Source organism: Microcaecilia unicolor, chromosome 11, assembly GCF_901765095.1.
Source record: "Microcaecilia unicolor chromosome 11, aMicUni1.1, whole genome shotgun sequence".
NCBI classification, from domain to species: domain Eukaryota; kingdom Metazoa; phylum Chordata; class Amphibia; order Gymnophiona; family Siphonopidae; genus Microcaecilia; species Microcaecilia unicolor.
This window is the reverse complement of record NC_044041.1, coordinates 45,606,501-45,630,183: the sequence shown is the minus strand read 5'-3', so window position 1 is coordinate 45,630,183 and position 23,683 is coordinate 45,606,501. Positions and strand designations below refer to the sequence as shown.

At 42.2% G+C, this 23,683-nt stretch overlaps 2 protein-coding genes across 3 annotated transcripts in view; one reads left to right on the top strand and one right to left on the bottom strand.

Moving 5' to 3' along the window:
- The window catches only part of GLT1D1 (glycosyltransferase 1 domain containing 1), a 122,046-nt gene extending 107,609 nt beyond the window's left edge, over window positions 1-14,437 (bottom strand). Inside the window, exon 1 of the mRNA XM_030219059.1 lies at window positions 14,134-14,437. Coding sequence (XP_030074919.1) covers window positions 14,134-14,276 — 143 coding nt within the window. The 5' untranslated portion in view covers window positions 14,277-14,437. The remainder of the gene's footprint in view (window positions 1-14,133) is intronic.
- A 6,564-nt stretch (window positions 14,438-21,001) lies between these two features.
- Window positions 21,002-23,683, top strand: part of SLC15A4 (solute carrier family 15 member 4) — a 98,310-nt gene continuing 95,628 nt past the window's right edge. For both annotated transcript variants that reach the window (XM_030218995.1, XM_030218996.1), the window contains exon 1: window positions 21,002-21,813. In XM_030218995.1, the coding sequence (XP_030074855.1) occupies window positions 21,262-21,813 (552 nt within the window). In that variant the 5' untranslated portion in view covers window positions 21,002-21,261. The remainder of the gene's footprint in view (window positions 21,814-23,683) is intronic.

Genomic DNA, 23,683 nt, shown 5'->3' with positions numbered 1-23,683 from the left:
CCTGGCATACGAAAAAGCTGAAAGAAAACTTTTTGGTTGTAAATCATTACCGCACAGAGGCATTAGCCACTGCATGTAAATAAGGTAATTAATGCATACCATTCACAACAAGACTTCACCATTCTATTGCTATGCCAAACAAACCCTAGATAGAATAACTCTGCCCCTTCATTTTCAGTATATATTGCCTTTTATCTGTATTCTGTTTATATTCCTAGGAAAGGCATTTCAGGTCTTGTATGCCATGATATCTGGATTTCCTAAGATGTCGAAAAAGCCAAGTTAGCTACATGGCCATTGGCTAATAGTTTATGCTAACAAGTGAAAGATTCTGGATTTCAATGTCTGCTCCTGGGGTCAACTAAGGCTCAAGCTTCAATTTATTTCATATACTGCATGTTTTCAAAAAAAGAAATCTAAGCAGTTTATAGTGCAATATATAATTGGGAGAAGGGAGGTCACACAAGACAAAACAACACAACCTTGGTTAGAAGAAGAAAATGGGGGAGGAAGGTTTACAAAGTAGTATGGGGGTTCATGAAGGGATGGAAAATTACAACAGGGAGCTTGGTACTGTTTTATCCCTATGCCAGGGATTGATGTTATCAAGAAGGGAAGCAGGAGGTCAGGTGACAGTAGGTGGGAAAACCTGGGAAAAATAGTAGGCTTTTAGCTAGGATTTAAAGTTGGTGAGTGATCCTTCAAGATCCAAGTACAGGGGAAAGGCAGTCCACAGTGTAGGAGCAGCTACTCTAAAGCAGGTGCATCTGGAAACATCTACAAGAACCTGACAAAAAGAGGGAACTACTAGAAGACCTTGCTACTAGACAACCAAAGGTATCTTGTGGGGCAATAAGGAACCAATAAATTAGATAAGAAAGAAGGTATAACTGAGGATTGAACTTGATTGAGTAGAACATTGACCTTGAAAGGAATCTTATATGCAACAGGAAGCATGTATTCAACAACGAGAAGGGGAATGACATGATCGTATTTCTTTGGGGAGTGGAGAAGTTTGACCACGGTGTTTTGTACTAATTGCAGTTTATGTATCTGGTATGCAGGTAAGCCTAAGAGAACAGAATTACAATAATCAAGCTTTGATAATATCAAGTTCTCAGGACAAAAGATATTCAGAAGGATGTGAAATCCCTTCAAGATCTTACCTCTGCTATTGTGAAAGATAAGGTTCTTTTGCACATTAAGACTGAGTAAACTGAAAATAACAGGAGGTTGAACCTTAGAATTTTAAATTTTCCTAAGTCCCCAGGAATGTCCCCCTCTTGATGTTTTCAAAGGATACTTAATACAATATTCTTCAGAAGGTATTCCCCAGTTGAACAAAATATATTACATTCCTACTATGGCTAAAGAGAGGGGAGATCGATTGGGCGCATTGAGTGCTGATCAAAAAGTGGAGGATTTAAATATTTCTGCAAATTTTTTAAACATTGTCAGAGAAATTAGAAAGAGCTACGTTGTTGATATTCATGTTTGAACAGGATTTGAACTCCTTAATGAGACTATTTCAGGAATTCAAATGCTTTGTTTCATGGGAAGAAGATCTGGATATATCTTGATATTACCAAGCAGACCCAGGATTGTAGAAGAGCCTTTTTAGCTTTGAGGCAGGATGTTTTGACATTGTGTTATTAAGTATCTGGGGATTAATTATGCTTTCTTTGCTCCTCGGCAGGTAAAGACATTTTTGGAACTGAAGAAAAGTAGCAGGTGGTGGTATTCAACTTTCTTAGTAGGTTGTAGTTTTGTAAAATGATGTGATAATCACATTATTGGCCTTTCCTGTTGCATTACCTTTTGTTCTCCTTATACTTGATTGATTGCTCCCCCATATTTTTAGGGGTAAGGAAGAGCAGTGTATTTCTTGTTTCTGTTTTTCTTATATGTTTCCTGCTCTGTATTGCTTTAACAAGTAATTGTTACTTATGAGATGTTATCTTAAAATTATATTTAAACAAAAAAGCTTTGATAATATCAGAGAGTGAAGAAAAATGTGAAGACAGCTAGGTTCTAAGATGGAATAAAGGGAACATCTTAGCATAAAAAATGAAGAGGAAATCATCCTAGAAATTCTACTACTACTAAGCATTTCTAGAGTGCTACTAGGGTTATGCAGCGCTGTACAGTTTAACAAAGAAGGATAGTCCCTGCTCAAAGGAGCTTACAATCTAAAGAACAAAATGTCAAGTTGGGGCAGTCTAGATTTCCTGAATAGAGGTATAGTGGTTAGGTGCCGAAGGCAACATTGAAGAGCTGGGCTTTGAGCAAGGATTTGAAGATGGGCAGGGAGGGGGCCTGGCGTATGGGCTCAGGGAGTTTGTTCCAAGCATGGGGTGGGGTGAGGCGAGGCAGAAAGGGCGGAGCCTGGAGTTGGCGGTGGTGGAGAAGGGTACCGAAAGGAGGGATTTGTCTTGAGAGCGGAGGTTACGGGTAGGAACGTAAGGGGAGGGAGATGGAAAAAGAGAGAGTGTTGTCCAGTGTAGCTCCCCAAATTTCAGTTGATGTGCAATAAGGAAGGGGAGAACCTTTAATAGTAAAAGATGGATGACTTACAACAGATGACAGAGAATTGAATATTATAGACACATATTTAGTTAATTTTCAGATAGTTGACAGTTAACCAGTCAGCAACTCTATCTAATTTGTTAAAGATTAAGGAAGTGATTCCCAAACCGGGTCCTGGAGGCACCCCAGCCAGTAAGGTTTTCAGGATATCCACAATGAATATCCATGAGCAAGATCTGCATGCACTGCCTCCACTGCATGCAAATCTCTCATGAATATTCACTAATAGCCCAACGCTAACAGTTTTTAAATTTGGGATCTAGACATACAATTATTATTTTTTTTTTTAGCATGACCACAAGCAACTAGGTCAGTAGCAGTGCTGCATTTTTACATAGCTCTCCTCCAGTGCTTCCTCTCTCTGGTTCCTCCCTGCCAGGAGAGAAACAATTAGGTCTCTGTTTTCCTCTGGTGTTTCCACAGACCTGAATCCAAACACTCAAACCATTATTTACTCTTATGAACAAGAAAGGACAAAACTGAATTTTGTAATAGAAAGGGTCGTCTCACACGAGGATGGATGAACTTGGTTTACCCTTAATGCCTTTCATTTCACAGGCGTCCTTGGGATCTTGTATTGCTAACTTGTGTCTCTGTCTGATCTTATTTAAAATGTATGAGCTATCACAAAGCAATTGATACAAATAGTTGCAAATATAGTACTTCTCATCAGTATCAACTACAGTGTACCAGTAAGGACAAACAGTTACACTGAAGCCAAAAGGGAAGTTCAAACATCTTAACCTGGGGCTCAAATGTTGTATCACGGAATGGGTTTCAGCCTTGAGAGATATATACAAAAGGCAGGGATTTGAAAGTTTCTATAATGTTTATAACCCAAGGATGAAATGCACTTCCTATGTACTCCTACAACTGCACCCTCCTGCCCTAAAAAAATGTGTTTAGGGGACAAGGATAGGACCCTATGATGTGAACTTTCCCTACCCCATCCTGGTGCAGCTCCCTCACTCTCCTTCTTTCCACTGCAACCAGATACAATCATCTCTCTTTCCTTGTCTAGACCTCCCCCTGCCACCTCATCTCCTCACTCCGCTCCTCCAACCCTTTCCTAGAGGCACGCTTATCCCAATCAGGTTTTCAGGACTGTCCTATTCAATATATTAGTCACAGACTTAAGTATATTGGACACTCAGTTTATGAAACCTACCCTTATCCTGGATGAGGAACAAACAAACAAACAAAAAACCTACTTTTCAGAGTTTTAAATACTAGGGGGTTATTTTAGAAACACCTGCATGTGGAAACAGTGTATTCACATATATATGTAAATAGTGTTTTTAGAAAGGTGCTATTTACTCATGGAGACCCATACCACACAGAGATTTCAATGGGCTGTTGTTGGGGCACAGTTTGGGCAGGTCAAAAAATCAACATGAGTGGAGGACTGGCCTAGTGGTTAGGGTAGTGGACTTTGGTCCTGGGGAACTGAGGAACTGAGTTCGATTCCCGGCACAGGCAGCTCCTTGTGACTCTGGGCAAGTCACTTAACCCTCCATTGCCCCATGTAAGCCGCATTGAGCCTGCCATGAGTGGGAAAGCGCAGGGTACAAATGTAACAAAAATAAAATAGATACTATTGGAGATTCTACATGGAATGTTGCTACTATTGGAGATTCTACATGGAATGTTGCTATTCCACTAGCAACATTCCATGTAGAAGACTGCGAAGGCTTCTGTTTCTGTGAGTCTGACGTCCTGCACGTACGTGCAGGATGTCAGACTCACAGAAGCCTGCGCTGCCACATTGGTGATCCATGTAGAATCTCAAATAGTAGCAACAGTGGAGGAGTGGCCTAGTGGTTAGGGTGGTGGACTTTGGTCCTGGGGAACTGAGGAACTGAGTTCGATTCCCGGCACAGGCAGCTCCTTGTGACTCTGGGCAACTCACTTAACCCTCCATTGCCTGCCACATTGAGCCTGCCATGAGTGGGAAAAAGTGCGGGGTACAAATGTAGCAAAAAAAAAAAAAAAACCAAAACATGTGCATTCCCCAAATGGGAATACATGTTTATGGGGAAATGTGTCCTCATTGAGTCTTACATCAACTCAGAGGCATTCACAGATTTTTAACACAAGCTTCTTTATAAAGTGAGAAGGAGGAAACTGAATGCAAGACAAAACTAGCGAGTATGCTTTGAACTGTCTTGAAGGAACCATAGCCAGCAAAGATGCTTGTTGCTCCTATTCATTTCTCTGGATATAAAAGTAATTCCAGAACAATTACTTTTACAAATTTTGCATATACAAAAAGTTGGATATTTTGTTGGCTTTCAACTGCCAGCTCCAACGGTGCCAGTGTAACAAGTAATATACCAAAATACATGTACATCCAAACTCACTATCATAGAAAAGGAGGAAAGATCTCAGTAGAAGTACAGATCTTGCAATTCAGTGGCTTAACGCACCTTACAACGTCTCAATCCTTGGTCAAAAAACCTCCTCCAACCAATTTATTCAAAATATTTTTGAAGCATTTTTAAACATCCAAGCCTTTTTTTAAACATGCCAGCAGATCCATTCAATGATATGGGGCAAAACAAAACCGGGAACTTATGTTAACAAGAGGGGCCAGATGCCGTTCTAGTCTGCTTTAGTTAGTTGTTAAAGTGAAGTGGGAAGTGGACCAATGACTCCAGGGAAACGGGATACTGATGTATAAGGTACCACTTTATTCACAGACTCGACACAGTACTGTGTTTCGGCCACAGGCCTGCCTCAGGAGTCTAAACAATTTGTCAAAAAAATAATAACAATAATTAGTTTAAAAATATATATATATACATGTAAAATGATCTAAAACATACAGAGAGATATTCTAAATCATACACAGAAACCTCTAAAATATTTTAAAGGAAAATGCTAAAACGTTTTTCAAATTAAAACAAAAATGTGAGCACACAAAATATATACATATATATGGACTCATATGGACTTAGATTATTTTATGTGTATATTTGTTGATCTCCATATTATTGACCCCTCTCGACCTAAGAGAACGTACTAAAGTTCCATCACACTTGATTAATTTTGACGCCAAAAGTGGAGGAGTGGCCTAGTGGTTAGAGCACTGGTCTTGAAATCCAGAGGTAGCTGGTTCGGATCCCACTGCTGCTCCTTGTGATCTTGGGCAGGTACTTAACCCTCCGCTGCCTCAGGTACAAACTTAGATTGTGAGCCCTCCTGGGGCAGAGAAATATCTAGTGTACCTGAATGTAACTCACCTTGAGTTACTACTGAAAAAAGGTGTGAGCAAAATCAAAATAAATAAAAAGGCATTAGACAGAGTTAAATGGGACTTTATGTAAGACACATTACTACACTATGGATTTGAGTGTCAGTTTTTGGACTCGATCCATTACACCCTATACAGCCCCTCGTGCGTTGGCCAATGGAAGACACTCAGGGGAATTTGCTAGACATCAGGGGACCTGTCAGGGAAGTCCCTTATCTTGATTATTGTTTGTTCTGACGCTGGACCCTCCGATTAGAGAGATTATTTCTGCTCCAGTGGTGAAGGAGGTTGGGACAGAAGATAATATCTTCAAAATAGCAGCCTTTGCAGATGATCTGTTAGTCCACCTGGCTGATCCTCTGTGTTTTTCGGGAATATGGGGATTATGCTGTCTTATCGTTCTAAAATCAGAGGCCTTGGTCATTGAAGACATGGTGCACAGGACCTGGAGGGAGGCCTTCCCATTGAGGTGGGCCACACAATCTTTCAGATATTTGGGAATTCATGATTTGTCACTGGGGTTGGGTGCCATAGTAGTGAGGAACAAATGCAGAGGTTCCACCTTTTGGATGTGGTGTTCCAGTATACACAGTCTGGCCTTGTGGGTGGTGACAGATGCAAAAACATCCGCAAAAAGGGAAACAAATTATCTTTCTGTTGGGACTCATATTTACAATCTATCTCACAGGTAGCATGGAGTTTGATTCTGAATCACTTTTACTCTCCTAGTAGCTGTTAAGAGGTTTCCGTGTTACTCTTGTTTCCACCTAATCAGAATGTTGAAGTCTTTGTGCTGGGGGTGGAGGGATGGGGGAGGAATTTTTTGCTAGGGCTGTCGTCGTACTTTGTATGCCTGATAGAGGGCTATAAGAAACCAAGCTCTCTGTGACTTTTGTTTCTTCTGTTTAGTCTTTTGATGTATTATGCTTTTTAATAACAAGATTTGACTATAAGAAGTCAGTGTTCAAAGGAATTTCTGTGAGTTAATAGCATTTTTACCCACATTAGACAACTAGATGAAAATGACCCATTCTCAATTGGAAACAAAAGTTTGAGAGTTATTCTAAAACAATGTATTTTGTATATATTTACAATTTTAGTGTATGGTGATTAGCAAAAAGTGGCTAATAAAATACTAAATCAAATCAATAAATAATTGACTTTCAGCTACACTTTGAGGAGGCCTTTTCTCTGGGAACCACTACCAATGTGCATTTTGTTGGAATTTATTGTATTTTACATGCATTGCCTGTCACCTATTATTTCTCTGTGATTACTCTGTGACCTCTGATGTGAATTACTTAGAGAGGTCACACAGCTATGCAACTTCCTGTGGGGGTTAGATGCAGCAGATGCAGCACATGGAGCTCATGATCTCTCCTAACCTGAGAGGATCTATGGTGGTGTGAGCATCCATTACCATCTAAGCACATGGAAGGAGCTGATAATACAAATGTATAGTAATATGTATATATAAGCCTGTCTGATTATAATCTAACTGCAAACTGTGAGTAAACAGATGTTTTGTTACTTCAACTTTAAAGTGACTCAGCAGTGAATTATTCAGGGGTGAATGAGAGAGAGATGAAGAAAGAAATTAACATTTCTAAAGCTGAAGCTGTGTGTACTAAAATCTGCTAATTATTTACTACAAATAATCCAACAAAAGGGTTATGGGCCCAGGGCTCAGGAATTGAAAAAGAAGAGAAATATTACCAGGCAGTAAAAAAGCCACATTTTTCTCTTAAGTTTTAACAGAAAGATTCAGTCTGTCTCTCTCTCCCCCCACACACCAAACAGCAGACAGAAGGCTAAGAAAATGGCTGAGGGAAGAAATTCACCATTTTTCTACTCTCTCAAGGTGCCTAAGTTAACTGAATTTAATTATCAGCAATGGGAACTAAGATTCATATGTCTCCTTCGAGCAAAAGGATTGAATATATGCTTAGACCAAGACAGAACAGCTGAAAATATGGCTGAATGGGACAATGCAAACTATTATGTGAAGTGCATGTTTTTAGAAGCTCTCTCAGAGAAACAAGCCATATTAGTGGAGGGAAAAGATACACCAAAGGACATTTTATATAAACTGAGAACTATGTATGCAACTACATATGCAAAGCAGCAACCAATTTGGCTGGCAGAGTTGAATGAAACCAAATTAAGGGATAAAAGTAAATGTAATGATCACATTATGCATCTTATGTCTTCATTTCAAAAGCTAGAACTTTCTGGAATTCCCATGTGTGATGCATTGAAAAGAGCATTTCTTTTTACCTCACTATCAAAGAAGTTTGATGTTTTTAGGTCTGTAAATGAAGCCATTGAAGGGCAATCTTTTGAACAGGCAACATCAAAACTAAGGCAGGAATGCATAATAAATGATTCTGAGGAGATGTGTTCTCAAAGCAAGTCAGAGAGAAATGAAACAAATTTCTTGGCAAAGAACAGAGGAAGGCGGAGCTATGGGAAAACTCCACCCAAGGGCAAGCTGATTTGCTACTCATGTGGAAAGGAGGGACATGTATCTAAATGGTGTAAGGAAACACAAACCACTCCCTCTAGCTCACCTAAGCCAATGGAAGAAAAGAATTTTCCAACCAGGAAATGTATGAAAGACAATGATAAACAAAAGGGCTTTCTAATGGCAGAAAAATCTTTAACTATGGTAAATAATAATTCAAATGAAAGTACTTGGATTTTGGACTCGGGGAGCACATGCCATTTAACCAATTCTAAAGATTTCTTTCAGGAAATGTGTCCAGAAGAAGGTATTCTTAAAACTGCAAACGCAGGGACTGCTAAGATCCAAGCAAGAGGTATTGGATTCTTAAAATGCAAAGTGTCTAATGAAGTTAAAGAAATTCCTGTAAGTGATGTCTTGTATATTCCCCAAGCAGTTTGCAATATGCTTAGTGTATCTACATTAGATAAGAAGGGATTTGTGATTCATTTTGAAAACAGTAAGTGCACAATCTCTAAAAATGATGAAGTGTATGCTGAAGCTTTTATGCATAATGATGTTTATAAACTGAGCATTTCAGGTGAAGCCTCACATCTGGCGCAAGTAAGGAAGAATGATGGTAAATGTAGTCTGGAAATCTGGCACCGCCGCCTGGGACATCGTGATTTTAAGGTGATCCAGGATCTTCACAGTGGGCAACTAGCCACCGGCATTCAGATAAGTGCAGATGCTGGTAAAATGGAGAAATGCATAGACTGTGTTACTCAAAAAGGTGTGAGACCCTCATTTCCTGCATACACAGGAAATAGGAGTAATAAAGTGCTGGACTTAATACACAGTGACTTATGTGGACCGTTTAATATCCCATCATTGGGAAATAACAGATTTGTGCTAATATTCTTGGATGATTTCTCTAGATACTGTGTGGCCTATTTGCTGAAAGAAAAAAGTCAAGTCACAGACATGCTGAAGAAATACGTAGCCATGGTGAGCAATAAATTTGAAAGAAAACCAAAGGTTCTTCAGACCGACAATGGTGGTGAGTTCACTTCACAAAGCATGCGCACATTTCTAGAACAAGAAGGCATTCAGCATATCACAACAGTAGCTTATACACCAGAGCAAAATTCTGTTGCAGAGAGAAAATTTAGGTCACTTGTGGAAATGACCAGATGTATGCTGTCAGATAGCAATCTCCCTAAAAGACTATGGGGGGAAGCCATTCTCACAGCAGTGTACCTACAAAACAGAATGCCAACTAAAGGCGCTGAGCGCACACCACATGAGACATGGCATGGTAGGAAGCCAAACCTGTCACACATAAGAACATTTGGAAGTACAGCATATGCTCATGTACCAAAGCAAAGAAGGCATAAGCTGGATTCCACAACAGAAAGGGGCATTTTAGTTGGCTATGCTCCAGGACACAAAGGATATAGAATTTTGAATCTGAAAACTGGCATTGTTGGCATAAGACATGTTACATATTTTGATGAAAACAAAAGGGTTGATAAAGGCTGGATTATCCCAGATGAGCCTTATCATCCAGAATATGAAATTAGAACCATAATAGACATGCCAGTGCATATAAATGCCATACCAAGGCAGATGTCTGAAAGCAACTCATCTGTATCTAACGAGGAACAGGCAGAGGAAGCAGACACAGAAAGGATCATTGAAGAAGACAGTACAGTTGGAGAAGGGGAATCAATTGGAGAAGGACTCTCAGATTTAGAGGATGCGGAAAGGTCAGACCAACCTGTTGTCAGACGCTCATCCAGGGAAAACAAAGGTGTTCCACCCCCAAGACTGTCTTACCTAACAAAGTCAGCAGAAGCTCAAGAGCCCTTAACATGGGATGAGATTGAGAAAATGCCAGCAGAAGAAGCTGCTGAATGGCGTAAAGCTGCACAAGAAGAAATTGATGCATTGGATAAAAATAATACTTGGATTCTTACAAAATTACCTCCTGGCAAGAAAGCTATAGGATGCAAATGGGTATTCAAGTTAAAAAGGAATGCACAAGGAAAAGTGGAAAGGTATAAAGCAAGATTAGTCGCAAAGGGATATCTTCAAAAATATGGAGAAGATTTTGATGAAGTGTTTGCACCTGTAGTGAAACACACGACAATTAGAACACTTCTGAGCATTGCAGTCTCAAAAGGCATGCAAGTCAACCACATTGATGTAAAAACAGCATTTCTTCATGGAGATATAACTGAAGACTTGTACATGGAACAGCCAACAGGTTTCATAAATACAAAACAAAGACAGCTAGTGTGTAAATTAAACAAAGGTCTTTATGGATTAAAGCAAAGTGCAAAATGTTGGAATGACAAATTGCATGAAATATTGACAAATTTAGGATTTAAGCAAGGTGAAGCAGATAAATGCTTGTACACTAGGTGCACAAATGGACAATATGCATACATTTTAGCTTTTGTTGATGATCTGCTCATTGCAAGCAAAAGTGAGCAAGAGTACAAGGACATTGTAAAATATTTAAACCTGAATGTTGAGATAAAAGAACTTGGTAATGTGTCATACTATCTTGGTATAGAAATTGAGAAACAAAATGATGGTTCTTATCTTCTAAGCCAGAAGCAGAAAATAAATGAGCTTATTGAAAGTTTAGGTATGCAAGATGCCCAAGTTGTAAGCACTCCCATGATCACTGATTTTCTGAAGGATGAAACAGTAAGCGAACCTTTACCAGATAACATCCAATATAGATCAGCCATAGAAGCTGAATATGTGGCCGTATCGGAAGCGTGCAGAGAACTGATGTGGATTGAAAAACTTTTGCTGGATTTCGGAATAGCTGAACAGAGACCAATCCAGATAATGGAAGATAATCAGAGCTGCATCCGACTGTCACAGAATGACAAGGTTCAGTCACGCACCAAGCACATCGCAACGAAATACCACAACGTGCGAGAGTTGGCAAAAGAAGGGGTCATCAGTCTACACTATTGTCACACCAGTGAGATGACAGCTGACATCATGACCAAACCGTTACCCAGAGAACATTTTGTGAATCTGCGTATAAAGCTTGGACTTTGTATGAATAAATAATTGCATGACAGTTATGCATGAGAAGGGGTTTGTTGGAATTTATTGTATTTTACATGCATTGCCTGTCACCTATTATTTCTCTGTGATTACTCTGTGACCTCTGATGTGAATTACTTAGAGAGGTCACACAGCTATGCAACTTCCTGTGGGGGTTAGATGCAGCAGATGCAGCACATGGAGCACATGGAGCTCATGATCTCTCCTAACCTGAGAGGATCTATGGTGGTGTGAGCATCCATTACCATCTAAGCACATGGAAGGAGCTGATAATACAAATGTATAGTAATATGTATATATAAGCCTGTCTGATTATAATCTAACTGCAAACTGTGAGTAAACAGATGTTTTGTTACTTCAACTTTAAAGTGACTCAGCAGTGAATTATTCAGGGGTGAATGAGAGAGAGATGAAGAAAGAAATTAACATTTCTAAAGCTGAAGCTGTGTGTACTAAAATCTGCTAATTATTTACTACAAATAATCCAACACATTTTTGTACATTTTAATTTCATTTAGTAACAGCACCACTCTATTTTATTTAGCAGGCAATAAACAACGCATGCAGTCCTGAACAGCATGTTTTACTTAATGACAGCATGCACTATTATACAACAAAACAATAACAAAATAAACCAAAATAGGAAAGCAAAGGGTAAGTTTCTGTTTGCATGCACCTAGGGATCTGCTGAATAATATTTTCCCTCAAACTCTGAAACTAAAAGCTATGAGGCCAATTTCAAAAGCAATTTACCTGGGGCTGATTGAAAACTATGCACTTGTAACCCAGCTATAAAGTACACGTGGGGTTTCACACAAGTGGGCGTTTTTAAGTCACAAGAAGAAAACGAGCATATTGAAATTGAGGTAGGCAGATGCAAATGTACATGAGTGCTTCTGCCCTGTAATAATTGTTGAAGTGAAAGTAGGATTGTTACCCGTCTTAATTGATTTTATCTACTGTAGAAGGATTGTATCTCAATAAGAAAACAGCCATCCTTCTAATGCCCTCTATCCCATACAGCAGATACTGCTGTACAGCTGTCTGAACCCTATAAAATTAATATAGTAGCCTAGCAGATGATGGCAGATAAAGACCTGAACAGTCTATCCAGTGTCTGCCCAACGTTCACACACATTATCACAATGAATGTGGTATAAAACGGTTTTTCCCAAGTCCAGTCCTGGAGTACCTCTTGAAAGTCAGGTTTTCAGGATATCCATAACGAATATGCATGAACTTGATTTGCATACATTACCATTTTTTGCAAATCTCTTTTAATGCATATTCACTGTGGATATCCTGAAAACCTGACTGGCAAGAGGTACTCCAGGACTGGACTTGGGAAACACTGGTATAAAATACTTGCTTCTGGTCTTTCTCTGCCATTTCTGGGTCATAGACCGTAGAAGTCCATCCAGCACTGTTCTTATGTTCCAACTGGAGTTGCTGTCAAAGCCTACTCCAGCCTCTCCTAATCTGTCTTGTCATATATAGGACACAGACCATAGAAGTCTGCCCGGCATTGGCCTCAGTTCTTCACAGACAGAGTCACCGTCTAAGCACCACTCGACACATCACAACTAGATCCAGATCACAACTAGATGCCAACTAGATCCAGATTCACCCAACTGGGTTAATCCAGTCTTGGGCAAACATTAGGGTTTTCAGTAGATCCAGATTCGCCCGACAGGGTTGATCCAGTTCTAGGCTTACCCCAGTGCATGCAGGAACTTGTGGATTGGATTCTCTAAGAAAAGCAAGGGAAACCTTATCCCTGCATGCCTTTGGGATAAGGTCAGGACTGGATCATCCCTGTCTGGCGAATCTGGATGTAGTTGGCAACCCTACACACTTGCAGTCATTTATGTTTTGTTTTGATGCCATTCATTTTCTAATTAGGGGCCCTCTGTGTTCATCCCATCACCGTTTTTGTCTCCACCACCACCTTCATTCAGGAGGTCATTCCAGACATCAACCACTCTCTCTGTGAAAAATAATTTCCCGACATTACTCCTAAGTCTACCACCTCGATTCATGTCCTCTAGTTTTACCATTTCCCTGGGAAAGATTTGTTCCTATATTAATACCTTTCAAGTATTTAAATGTCAGTATCATAAATCCATATTAAAACCCAACCATCTCTCTCTCTGCCTTCAGACTTTTCACAGGTGCCTATGGCCTCTCCCTGCTCTGATTATTTCCTCTGCCAGTCCCTTCCTAACCTCCTCTTTTAACTTTGTTTTAACCCCTGTAAACAGCATAAACATCTATCACTGATGTACTGCAGTATATCAATCAAGCACTAAATAAAATAAAACCCCTACCCCTCATTTCCTCTACATATTCAGGTCTTCCAGTCTTATCTCTTTGGGCACAAGCCCCATACCATTTTTAGCCACCTTCCTCTGAACTGCTTCAATTCTTGGCCTCCAAAACTGAACACTATACTCCAAGCGGTGCCTCACCAACCTCTTTATTTATTCTGCTGAGTCACCTGTATGATCTCCCTCAGATACGTGGGTTACATTCATTTATTTAGCAAGAAACACTGAGCGAAACCCACGGAAAGCATACAACAGGAACAAAAAAAGAGGAAATGTGCTACGGTGGAAAACACAAGAAAAAAAAACACACACACAGCAGGGCTACAGCCACCTGCTTGTACTGCTCATCCCCCTCCCCTTCCCCTGGGGACAGGTATCGCTTATCTGTCTATAAATGCCAGATGCAGTAAATCGATCTTGTCAATGCTTACTTAATCCTGTCAGCTGTGGTACAGTTGCCAGTGTGGGCTCTGAGACAGGCCAGGAAGAGGATTTTCATAGCGATGCATGCAGGAGCCTTGGTCTGTCGCCTGTTACGTCGCGAGATATCCCGCGATCGAATCCGGTTTCTCATTCAATATCAATGGAGCCATAAAATAATTTGTGGTTTTACTCAGTCCCCACCCTTTTCCTCTTCTGTGTATTCAGTCCGTCCCTGCTAAACAGCTCCTGCAGAAACTAGCAGAACTGCTCGCTGGTTCCAGCTACTCGTGCAAAATACTAAAACAGCAACTGAGGCTTCTCTTGGTTTCACTGCAAATAAATGAGGGAAACTGTGTTACAGCCCGTTTGTCTAAGAGCAACACTAGACGAAGGAAGCAGTTCAGTGCCTCCCCCCCCCCCCTATATAAAAGCAAACGGGGTTCACTTCAGATTTATCTTGTCTGTGCAAAGGGAAGTTCCCATTTGAAAGCATGTTAACTTTCATATCCTCTTCGAGCAACCAAAAGTTGCATGCACTAAATATTAGGCAGACTAGAATCTGTTCACTAAAACCTGTCACTTTGATTAGTATAAAGGATACAAAAAAAATAGCAAATAACCTACCTTTTCAAAAAGTTTGGGAGTGCTAAACCCAACAGGAAATTACTCCTCCCTGGACACTGTCAAGGAGTTTACTCAATACTGGGGGTACCACAGAACTGGCTCCTACAGTCCAGTGGGCCGGGGCCCACCCACTTAGGGCTCAGGCCCACCCAACAGTAGCACACGTTTAGTGGTAGCTGGTGGGATCCCAAGCTCGGCCAGCTGAAGACTTCCTCCTGATGGTAACGAAAATGCTACTCTCCATGATACCGGCACCTACGTATGTTCAGTTTTCAGCACAAGCCTGCTGCAGACTGCCAAGGTGGAAAGAAGCAATTTCCCACCAGCTGAGATATTTTTGGGTGGTGGTTGGGGGAGGGGGAGAACAAATGGTGCCCACCCAGTTCTCCCCAGGCCCACCCAAAATCTGTTGTCTGGCTACACCCCTGCTACAGTCTTTCTTTGTTCTTATTTGGGGGGCCCTTTTATAAAGCCACAGTAAGCAGTAACGTGTGCATACCACACAATAAAAAGACACTACTGCAGTGAGCACTCAGGCGCCCCGCAGTAGTTCTGGGATTGGCTGCTGCAGCAATCCCATGCTAAAAAAATATAAAATATATTTCTAGCATGGGGGGAGGCACATTTGGAGGCAGAAAATATGCATACCCTGCGCTAATCGAGCAGAGGCGTAGTCAGACCTCGATGGGAGGGGGCCAGAGCTCAAAGTGGGGGGGGGCACATTTTGGCCCACCTCCCTCCTGCTGCCACTGCCCCCCCCCACCATTACCGCTGCTGCACGATGGTACCTTGGCTGGCGGGAGTCCCCAACCCCCTCCAGCTGAAGCGTTTGTCCCGCATTGGTCTCGCATTGCCTGCCCTGCTCTGTTCTCAGTCATGCTGTGCACAATCATTTTAATTAAACTGTCGCTCATGCTCAGTTTCACTAAAGTAAGAGCAGGGTAGGCAATGCAGTGAGACCAGAGTGGGACAAACGCTTCAGCTGGTGGGGGTTAAGGACCCCTGCCAGCCAAACCAGGGGCCCCAGAGCCAATTTGGGGGGCCCAGGCCCCCGTGGCCCCCTGTAGCTACACCACTTTAATCGGGTAGCATGTGTAAATTGCCACGTGTTGCCTCATTAGAGCAGGGTTAGTGTGAGAGCCTTTACCGCCCAGTAAATAAGCAGCGGTAAGGGTCATGCGCTAATGGCCATGCACTAACTGGGAAATTAGCACATGGCCATTAAGGGGAAAATAGCGCAGGCCACTTTTTAGCGATGCTTAATAAAAGGCCCTTGGAATTGTCAGCTTCTTTCTACAAATATGCCAGGGGAAGTTTATATAAATTAACCATGTTTTCTTCTCTTTCCAATACGTATTTCACTGTATTGCTTTTGAACAGGCTCACATTTATTTATTTATTAGGATTTATTTACCGCCTTTTTGGAGGAATTCACTCAAGGCGGTGTACAGTAAGAATAAATCGAACATAAGCAATAGACAATTACAGCGGTAAAAATATTAAAATAACAATACAAAGTATGGTATGGTATACTACTTACAATGTCAACACAATACATAATAGAGCATTATAACTGATAGTGAAGAGTAAAGCAAAGATGTAACATAGATAGGTAAGACAGTTGGAAGAGTTAAAAAGTAAGATGACTGATTTAAAAAAAGTTGCACATGAGGATAGAGGATAGGAGTGGATAAACATGTCCTGCTGCAGTATGTGCAGCCCATGTCACTCCTTGTGTGTGTGAGTGAGACCAACAAGTTAGTTACTTTTTCCAATAAGACCTGCTTGAAGAGCCAAGCTTTCACCTGCTTCCTGAAGTAGAGATAGTCCTGTGTTAAGCGGAGCCTTTCAGGCAGTGCACTCCAAAGTGTGGGGGCTACTCCGGAGAAGACTCCCTTGAGGGTTTCACATCATGTAATGTTTTTTTGGAGAGGGTACGGTTAGTGAAAATACTCAGGTACTCAGGGCCATTTCCTTTAAATTTAGTCCTGTATTGTACTTGTAGCCAATGAAGTTTTTGCAAAAATGGTGTGATGTGGTCATGTCGCTTGCAACCTTCTATAAATCTTGGAGAATGAAAAAAAATAATAAATAAAAAGCATTCCCAGTATCTGGCATCAAATTTCTACAGCAACAGCAAAGATCCGGCCGATTCTGTTCAATATATTTGTGAGTGACATTGGGTTAGAAGGTAAAGGGTTAGAAGGTAAAGTTTGCCTATTTGCAGATGATACTAAGATCTGTAACAGAGTGGACACCCCAGAGGGAGTGGAAAACATGAAAAAGGATCTGAGGAAGCTACAAGAATGGTCTAAGGTTTGGCAATTAAAATTCAATGCGAAGAAATGCAAAGTGATGCACTTAGGGAATAGAAATCCACGGGAGATGTATGTGTTAGGCGGGGAGAGTCTGATAGGTACGGACGGGGAGAGGGATCTTGGGGTGATAGTATCTGAGGATTTGAAGGCAACAAAACAGTGTGACAAGGCGGTGGCTGTAGCTAGAAGGTTGTTAGGCTGTATAGAGAGAGGCGTGACCAGCAGAAGAAAGGGGGTGTTGATGCCCCTGTATAAGTCGTTGGTGAGGCCCCACCTAGAGTATTGTGTTCAGTTTTGGAGGCCGTATCTTGCTAAGGATGTAAAAAGAATTGAAGCAGTGCAAAGAAAAGCTACGAGAATGGTATGGGATTTGCGTTACAAGACATATGAGGAGAGACTTGCTGACCTGAACATGTATACTCTGGAGGAAAGGAGAAACAGGGGTGATATGATACAGACGTTCAAATATTTGAAAGGTATTAATCCGCAAATAAACCTTTTCCGCAGATGTGAAGGCCGTAGAACGAGAGGACATGAAATGAGATTGAAGGGGGGCAGACTCAAGAAAAATGTCAGGAAGTATTTTTTCACGGAGAGAGTGGTGGATGCTTGGAATGCCCTCCCGCGGGAGGTGGTGGAGATGAAAATGGTAACGGAATTCAAACATGCGTGGGATAAACTTAAAGGAATCCTGTTCAGAAGGAATGGATCCTCAGGAGCTTAGCCGAGATTGGGTGGCAAGAGCTGATAGTGGGAGGTGGGGATAGTGCTGGGCAGACTTATACGGTCTGTGCCAGAGCCAGTGGTGGGAGGCGGGGCTGGTGGTTGGGGGCCGGGGGCCAGGGATAGTGCTGTACAGACTTATACGGTCTGTGCCCTGAAAAAGACAGGTACAAATCAAGGTAAGGTATACACAAAAAGTGGCACATATGAGTTATCTTGTTGGGCAGGCTGGATGGACCGTGCAGGTCTTTTTCTGCTGTCATCTACTTTGTTACTATGTTACTATCCTATACTTTACATGTCATTTTGTAATCTGAAAACAATGTAATGCAGTTTTAATTTGACTCCAGTCATTGGGGGAACTTTAAATAAAATCTAAGTATGAGAAGACTAGAAGAATGGAATACCTGTGTGAATTTTATGTCTTCTTCAAATTTGGAAATGTGAGTGAAAGATACCTCTGGAAATGTGTTTGTACTAATTTTGGAAACGAAGGGGCCCTTTTACAATGGCACACTAAAAAGTGGCCTGCACTATTCTTGGCATGTGGGTTTCCCAAGTGCTGAGGCCCCTTTTAGTGTGGCAGTAAAATGGTTGCAATTTATTTTTTTCCATTAATAGCCACGTGCTTTCTCAATTAGTGCATGGTCACTACCAATGAGCCCTCCTTATTGACACATACTTTGTATGCAGTAAGGGCTCATGCACTAACCCCATGCTAATTACAGTATGTGGCAATTTGTCCATACTAACCGATTAGCACAACGCATACCTTCTCTCCGCCCCAAACACATCCCCTGTGCTAAAAATGTGTTATATTTTTTTTAGTGCACTATTGGCATGTATCAATCCCAGAACTACCGCAGAACACCTGAATACGACCTGTGGTTATGCCTTTCAGCATGTGATAAGCACGCATTAGTACTTACCACCACTAAAGCAGCGCTACAGATTAGCGTGCGCAGAATATGAAGAAGCCCAATCAGGGCATCTTTTATCAAATTGCACTGGAGGTCACCAGTGCAGCAACACCACATCGGCATTGCCATTTGATAAAAGAGACCCTTAATGCCCATTAGGTTCTTCACATTCAGTGCATGCTAATTGGTAGTGCTGTTTTGTAAAGGGAGCCATGTTAATCAAAAACAAAGGGGCCCTTTTACTAAGCAGTGGTACACCCAACTCGGGCTTATCACACGCCAATCCAGAACTACCGCTAGATTACCGCAGGTGCCCAGTGATAGTTCCCATCCCTAGCACGCGCCATTTACGGTGCTACAAAAATACGATCTACTGCCAGGCTAGGGTTAGCGCAGGAGCCCTTACCGCCTTCTCAATCAGTGGTGGTAAGGGCTCCCTCCCAAAATGGCCGTGCAGTGTTTTGCTTACCACACGGCCATTTCTTTTCCTGAAAAAAAAAAAAGACAGCCTCTTTACCCGCTATAGTAAAAAGGGACCTCAGCACAAATAGTAAAAGGGCCCCAAAGTTAATTTAAAAGTAGAATAGTTTTTTTTATTATTTTATTTTATTTATTTGTTACATTTGTATCCCACATTTCCCCCCCCCTATTTGCAGGCTCAATGTGGCTTACATAGTACGGCTTTCGCCAGTTTTGGTATGAACAAATACAAGGTGTTATTATGATAGAATAAGGTTCAAGTATGGTAGATACATTGGGGAAATTTAGGGAGGAAGTGGGAGGTAGGAGTGTGTCCATTGTGATCTATGGTTTTGTTGTGTTGTATGTGTTCAGGCTTTTATGTAGGGTCAGTGGGATATGCCTTCCTGAACAGGATTGTTTTTAGTTCTTTCCGTTCAGGTGGTTGTACGTTGTTTTTACTGTTTTTGGCAGAGCGTTCCATAGTTGTGCGCTTAAGTAGGAAAAGCTAGATGCATACGTTGATTTGCATTTGAGTCCTTTGGTGCTTGGGTAATGAAGATTTAGGTATGTTCGTGCTGATCTTGTTGTGTTTCTAATTGGCAGGTCTATAAGGTCTGTCATGTATCCCGGGGCTTCGCCGTAAAGAATTTTATGAACCATGGTGCAGATTTTGAAGGCAATAAGCTCTTTGATTGGGAGCCAGTGCAGTTTTTCTCGGAGGGGTTTGGCGCTTTCAAAACACGTTTTTCCAAATATAAGCCTGGCTGCTGTGTTTTGAGCGGTTTGAAGTTTCTTTATGATTTGTTCTTTACAACCCACATAGATTCCATTGAAGTAGTCTGCATGGCTTAGTACCATTGATTGTATCAAGTTATGGAATATTTCCCTTGGGAAGAATGGTTTCACACGTTTGAGTTTCCACATAGAGTGAAACATTTTCTTTATGGTAGATTTTGCTTGGTTCACAAGTGAGAGGTTGCGGTATGTGTTGTATTGGGAAGAGATGATGAGACAGTGTGTTTTTTCTTTGTTGAGTTTTAATTGGAATACGTTTGCCCAAGAGTCCATGACGCCCAGACTGAGTTTGATTTCATTGGTGATTTCTGCCAGGTTGTGTCTGTATGGGATATATATTGTGATGTCATCAGCATATATGAATGGGTTAAGGCCTTGAATGGATAAGGATTTGGCTAGTGGGGGTCATTATGATGTTGAAGAGAATCGGTGATAGTGGTGATCCTTGCAGTACTCTGCAGTCTGGTTTCCAAGGTGAAGATATGTTTTTGCTAGCTTTCACTTGATATGTGTTCTTGTGGTTAGGAAACCCTTGATCCATTTGAGTAATTTAGGAGTCTTAGTAGTATGTTGTGATTAACCATGTTAAATGCACTGGACATGTCAAATTGAAGGAATTTACACACACCTATTTCAGTAGTAGCTCAAGGTAGACTGGATATTTCTCTGTCCCTGGAGGGCTCACGATCTAGGTTTGTACCTGAGGCAATGCAGCAATTACAGCAATTTTCCATCTTTTGTCCTAACTAGGGATCCGGGGAATACTTATTCCCTAATAGTTCTGCTTAACCCCATTCACCGGTTCTACTTTCCAGACCCATCTGACATTTTTTTTTTGTTAATAGTAAAATTAACACGTGCAATTTGTATGTACAGTGCCCCAGCAATATATGCAGGTAATAAGAGGGAGTAGCCAATCGAAGTCGACGTCGAGCCTGGCGCCCCGCCTCCACCGGCCAATCAGCTTGGACCTGGCTGGGAGAGGCGGGACTAGTCGAAAGAATGGGTTGGCAATGCATCAGCTTGGGGTCTGGAAGGACTGGGAGGAGGCTAGGCAGGCAGGATTAAGCTGAGAAGGGCTGGGGAGGCTTCGTCAAGAGTCCCACAGCGCGTGACCTAGAAGCCGGGAGACCACTAGACTTCCGGAGCGCGCGACCAAGGGGGCCGGCCGGGAGATTATAGAGTTCCAGAGCGCGAGAGAGTAGGTTATCAGGAACGTGGTGACTAAGGATCCCGAGGCAAGTCCTTCTTCCGGCTTCCCTCCTTCGGGAGGACCGGCTCTTCTCCTCCTCCCATGGCGAGCAGCGAGCGGACCCCGCTGCTGAGCTCCCCCTACGCCGGAGCCCCAGCCTCAGTGTTTGAGGGCCGGCGCCTGGCCTGCGCCGCCGTGCTCCTCAGCGAGCTGCTGGAGAGGGCAGCCTTCTACGGCATCACGGCCGGCCTGGTGCTCTTCCTGAATGGGCCCCCGTACAGCTGGGAGGGCGCCCAGGCCAGCCAGGCGCTGCTCATCTTCATGGGGGTCACTTACCTGGTGTCGCCCTTCGGGGGCTGGCTGGCAGACGCCTGCCTGGGCCGCTTCCTCACCATCCTGCTCAGCCTGGTGCTCTACCTGGCCGGCATGCTGACCCTCCCCCTGCTCGCCAACCCGCCCACCCGGGTGGCATTCTGCGGAAACATCCCGCTCACGGGCATAGAGAACTGCTCCTTCTCCAACAGCAGCGAAGCCCAGGACTGTGCCCCCAGCAACCACCGGTATTGCTACAGCGCCGTTTACTTCGGCTTGGTCGTAATCAGTTTGGGGGTGGGCACCGTCAAAGCCAACATCACGCCTTTCGGGGCCGATCAGGTAAATATCAGGAGATGGGGGGGGGGGGGGGGGGGGCATTTATCCTTCTTCCCTTCAACCCAACACACTTGGACTAACTCTGTTTCTCTGCTCTGCTTTACATTTTGTTATCGCTTCCTCCTTTAAAAACCCTGTGGTTGCCCCGGTACTAAGCCCACACAAACTTGTCAGAAAGGATTATCCTAGTCTAATAAGAACTGAAATCCTTTATGACAAACTTTTTGAGTATTTAAAAAAAAAAAAAAATCTCATAATTCTAATTGGCATACTGAAATGGCATTTTGATTCTTTTTGGTGTTCTCTCTGTTACAGGTACTAAGATCTTTTCTTCATTTATAATCTGACATTTTTGTAAATGGGTCTAGCACCATTTTAGATGCTGAGAAGATTGCTTAAGCTAGTAGAAACAAGTTACATTTTACAAAAATAAAGTACGGCAAGCTCGATGTGGTAAAAGTGCAGAACCACACAGTAGTATTTTATGCAGTTTTCATTACCCCCATATCAAGAGGTTCAGGGAAGGGTGACAAATGATAAAGGTTCACACCGGAGTCAGTAACCACCTCTCCGGAACTATGTAAGCCACTTTGAGCCTACTAATAAGTGGGAAAAGGTGGGATATAAATAAAGAAAGAAAGAAGATGAAACACCACTCTTATGAAGAAAGGCTAGGGAAAAGACAACAGAGAATGGGATATGTTAGATGTTTGCAAAACCATGAGTGTGTTGAAAATGATAAATAGAGAATATATGTGTAGACTTTCATACATAAACAGTAAGACACTCTATGAAACTAATGACCAGTAGATTTAAAATCATAATTTTTATTAATGCAGCCCATAATTAAATTGTGGACTCTGTTGTCAGAGGATGTGGTCAAGGCAGCTACCACAGTGGAGTTCAAAAGAGGCTTTAACAAGTCCCTAGAAGAAGAGTCCATAAAAATGTATTAGCCAGGTAGACTTTGTAAGAGTCATTGCTCATCCTGGAAATGAGCTATGAGAAGCAGATCTGCTAGTTACTTGTGACGTGGAGTGGCCACTGTTGGAGGCAAGAATGCTGGATTTGATGGATCTCGGATTAATTTAGCATGGCTTTTCTTATGTTCAGGCTATGTGAAGTACAATCTCGGCCTCTCAGATTTGTTGCCAACATTCGCAGTAATACTTGCATCATTCCAGAGAGTTTTCTTCTGGAGTTAAGATATTATATGTAGAAGCAAATAATTGAAGCATGCTTCAAAATTGCTTTTGTACAAGATTGTAGCACACCTAATATGATGGAAAATACTTGTCTTTGTCACATGTTTTTGGTCTTTGACTGCATAGCTTGAAAATTTCTGGCTGCTTCTGTGGAGCCTTAGGTGTGCATGAAGGAAAAAGGTGGTGGGGGCTATACCACCAGTAACTGAGGGAGTTGTAAGAGCTGTTGCCTTTTTTTTTAAATTATTTTTTTAGATTTAGATTTTGCTCACACCATTTTTCAGTAGCAGTAGCGTAGCCAGACCTCATTTTTTGGGTGGGCCCAGGGGGGTGGACTGGGTGGGCATGACCCACATATTTCCTCTCTGTCCATCCCCCTCCTGTAAAGACAAATACCTGGGCTGGTGGGGATCTCCGGGCCCTGCCAGCTGAAGAATCTTCTGGAGGACCCCAAAGCTTGAGAAGTCTCATCCGTGTGCCAGTCACCAGCGTGGCGGGAAGCAGCGTTGCCTACGTGCCTGCCTTTTAAAATAATTTGTCTCCCCAGGCTCCACTGCATTTACTTCTTCCCCCATCGCAAAGCGCTGCCGTTCACACAGGCAGCTCCGCTCCCCTTTGCCGCGTCCATCCGGCCCTCTCTGATCCACTTCCTGTAGTGGATACGTAGG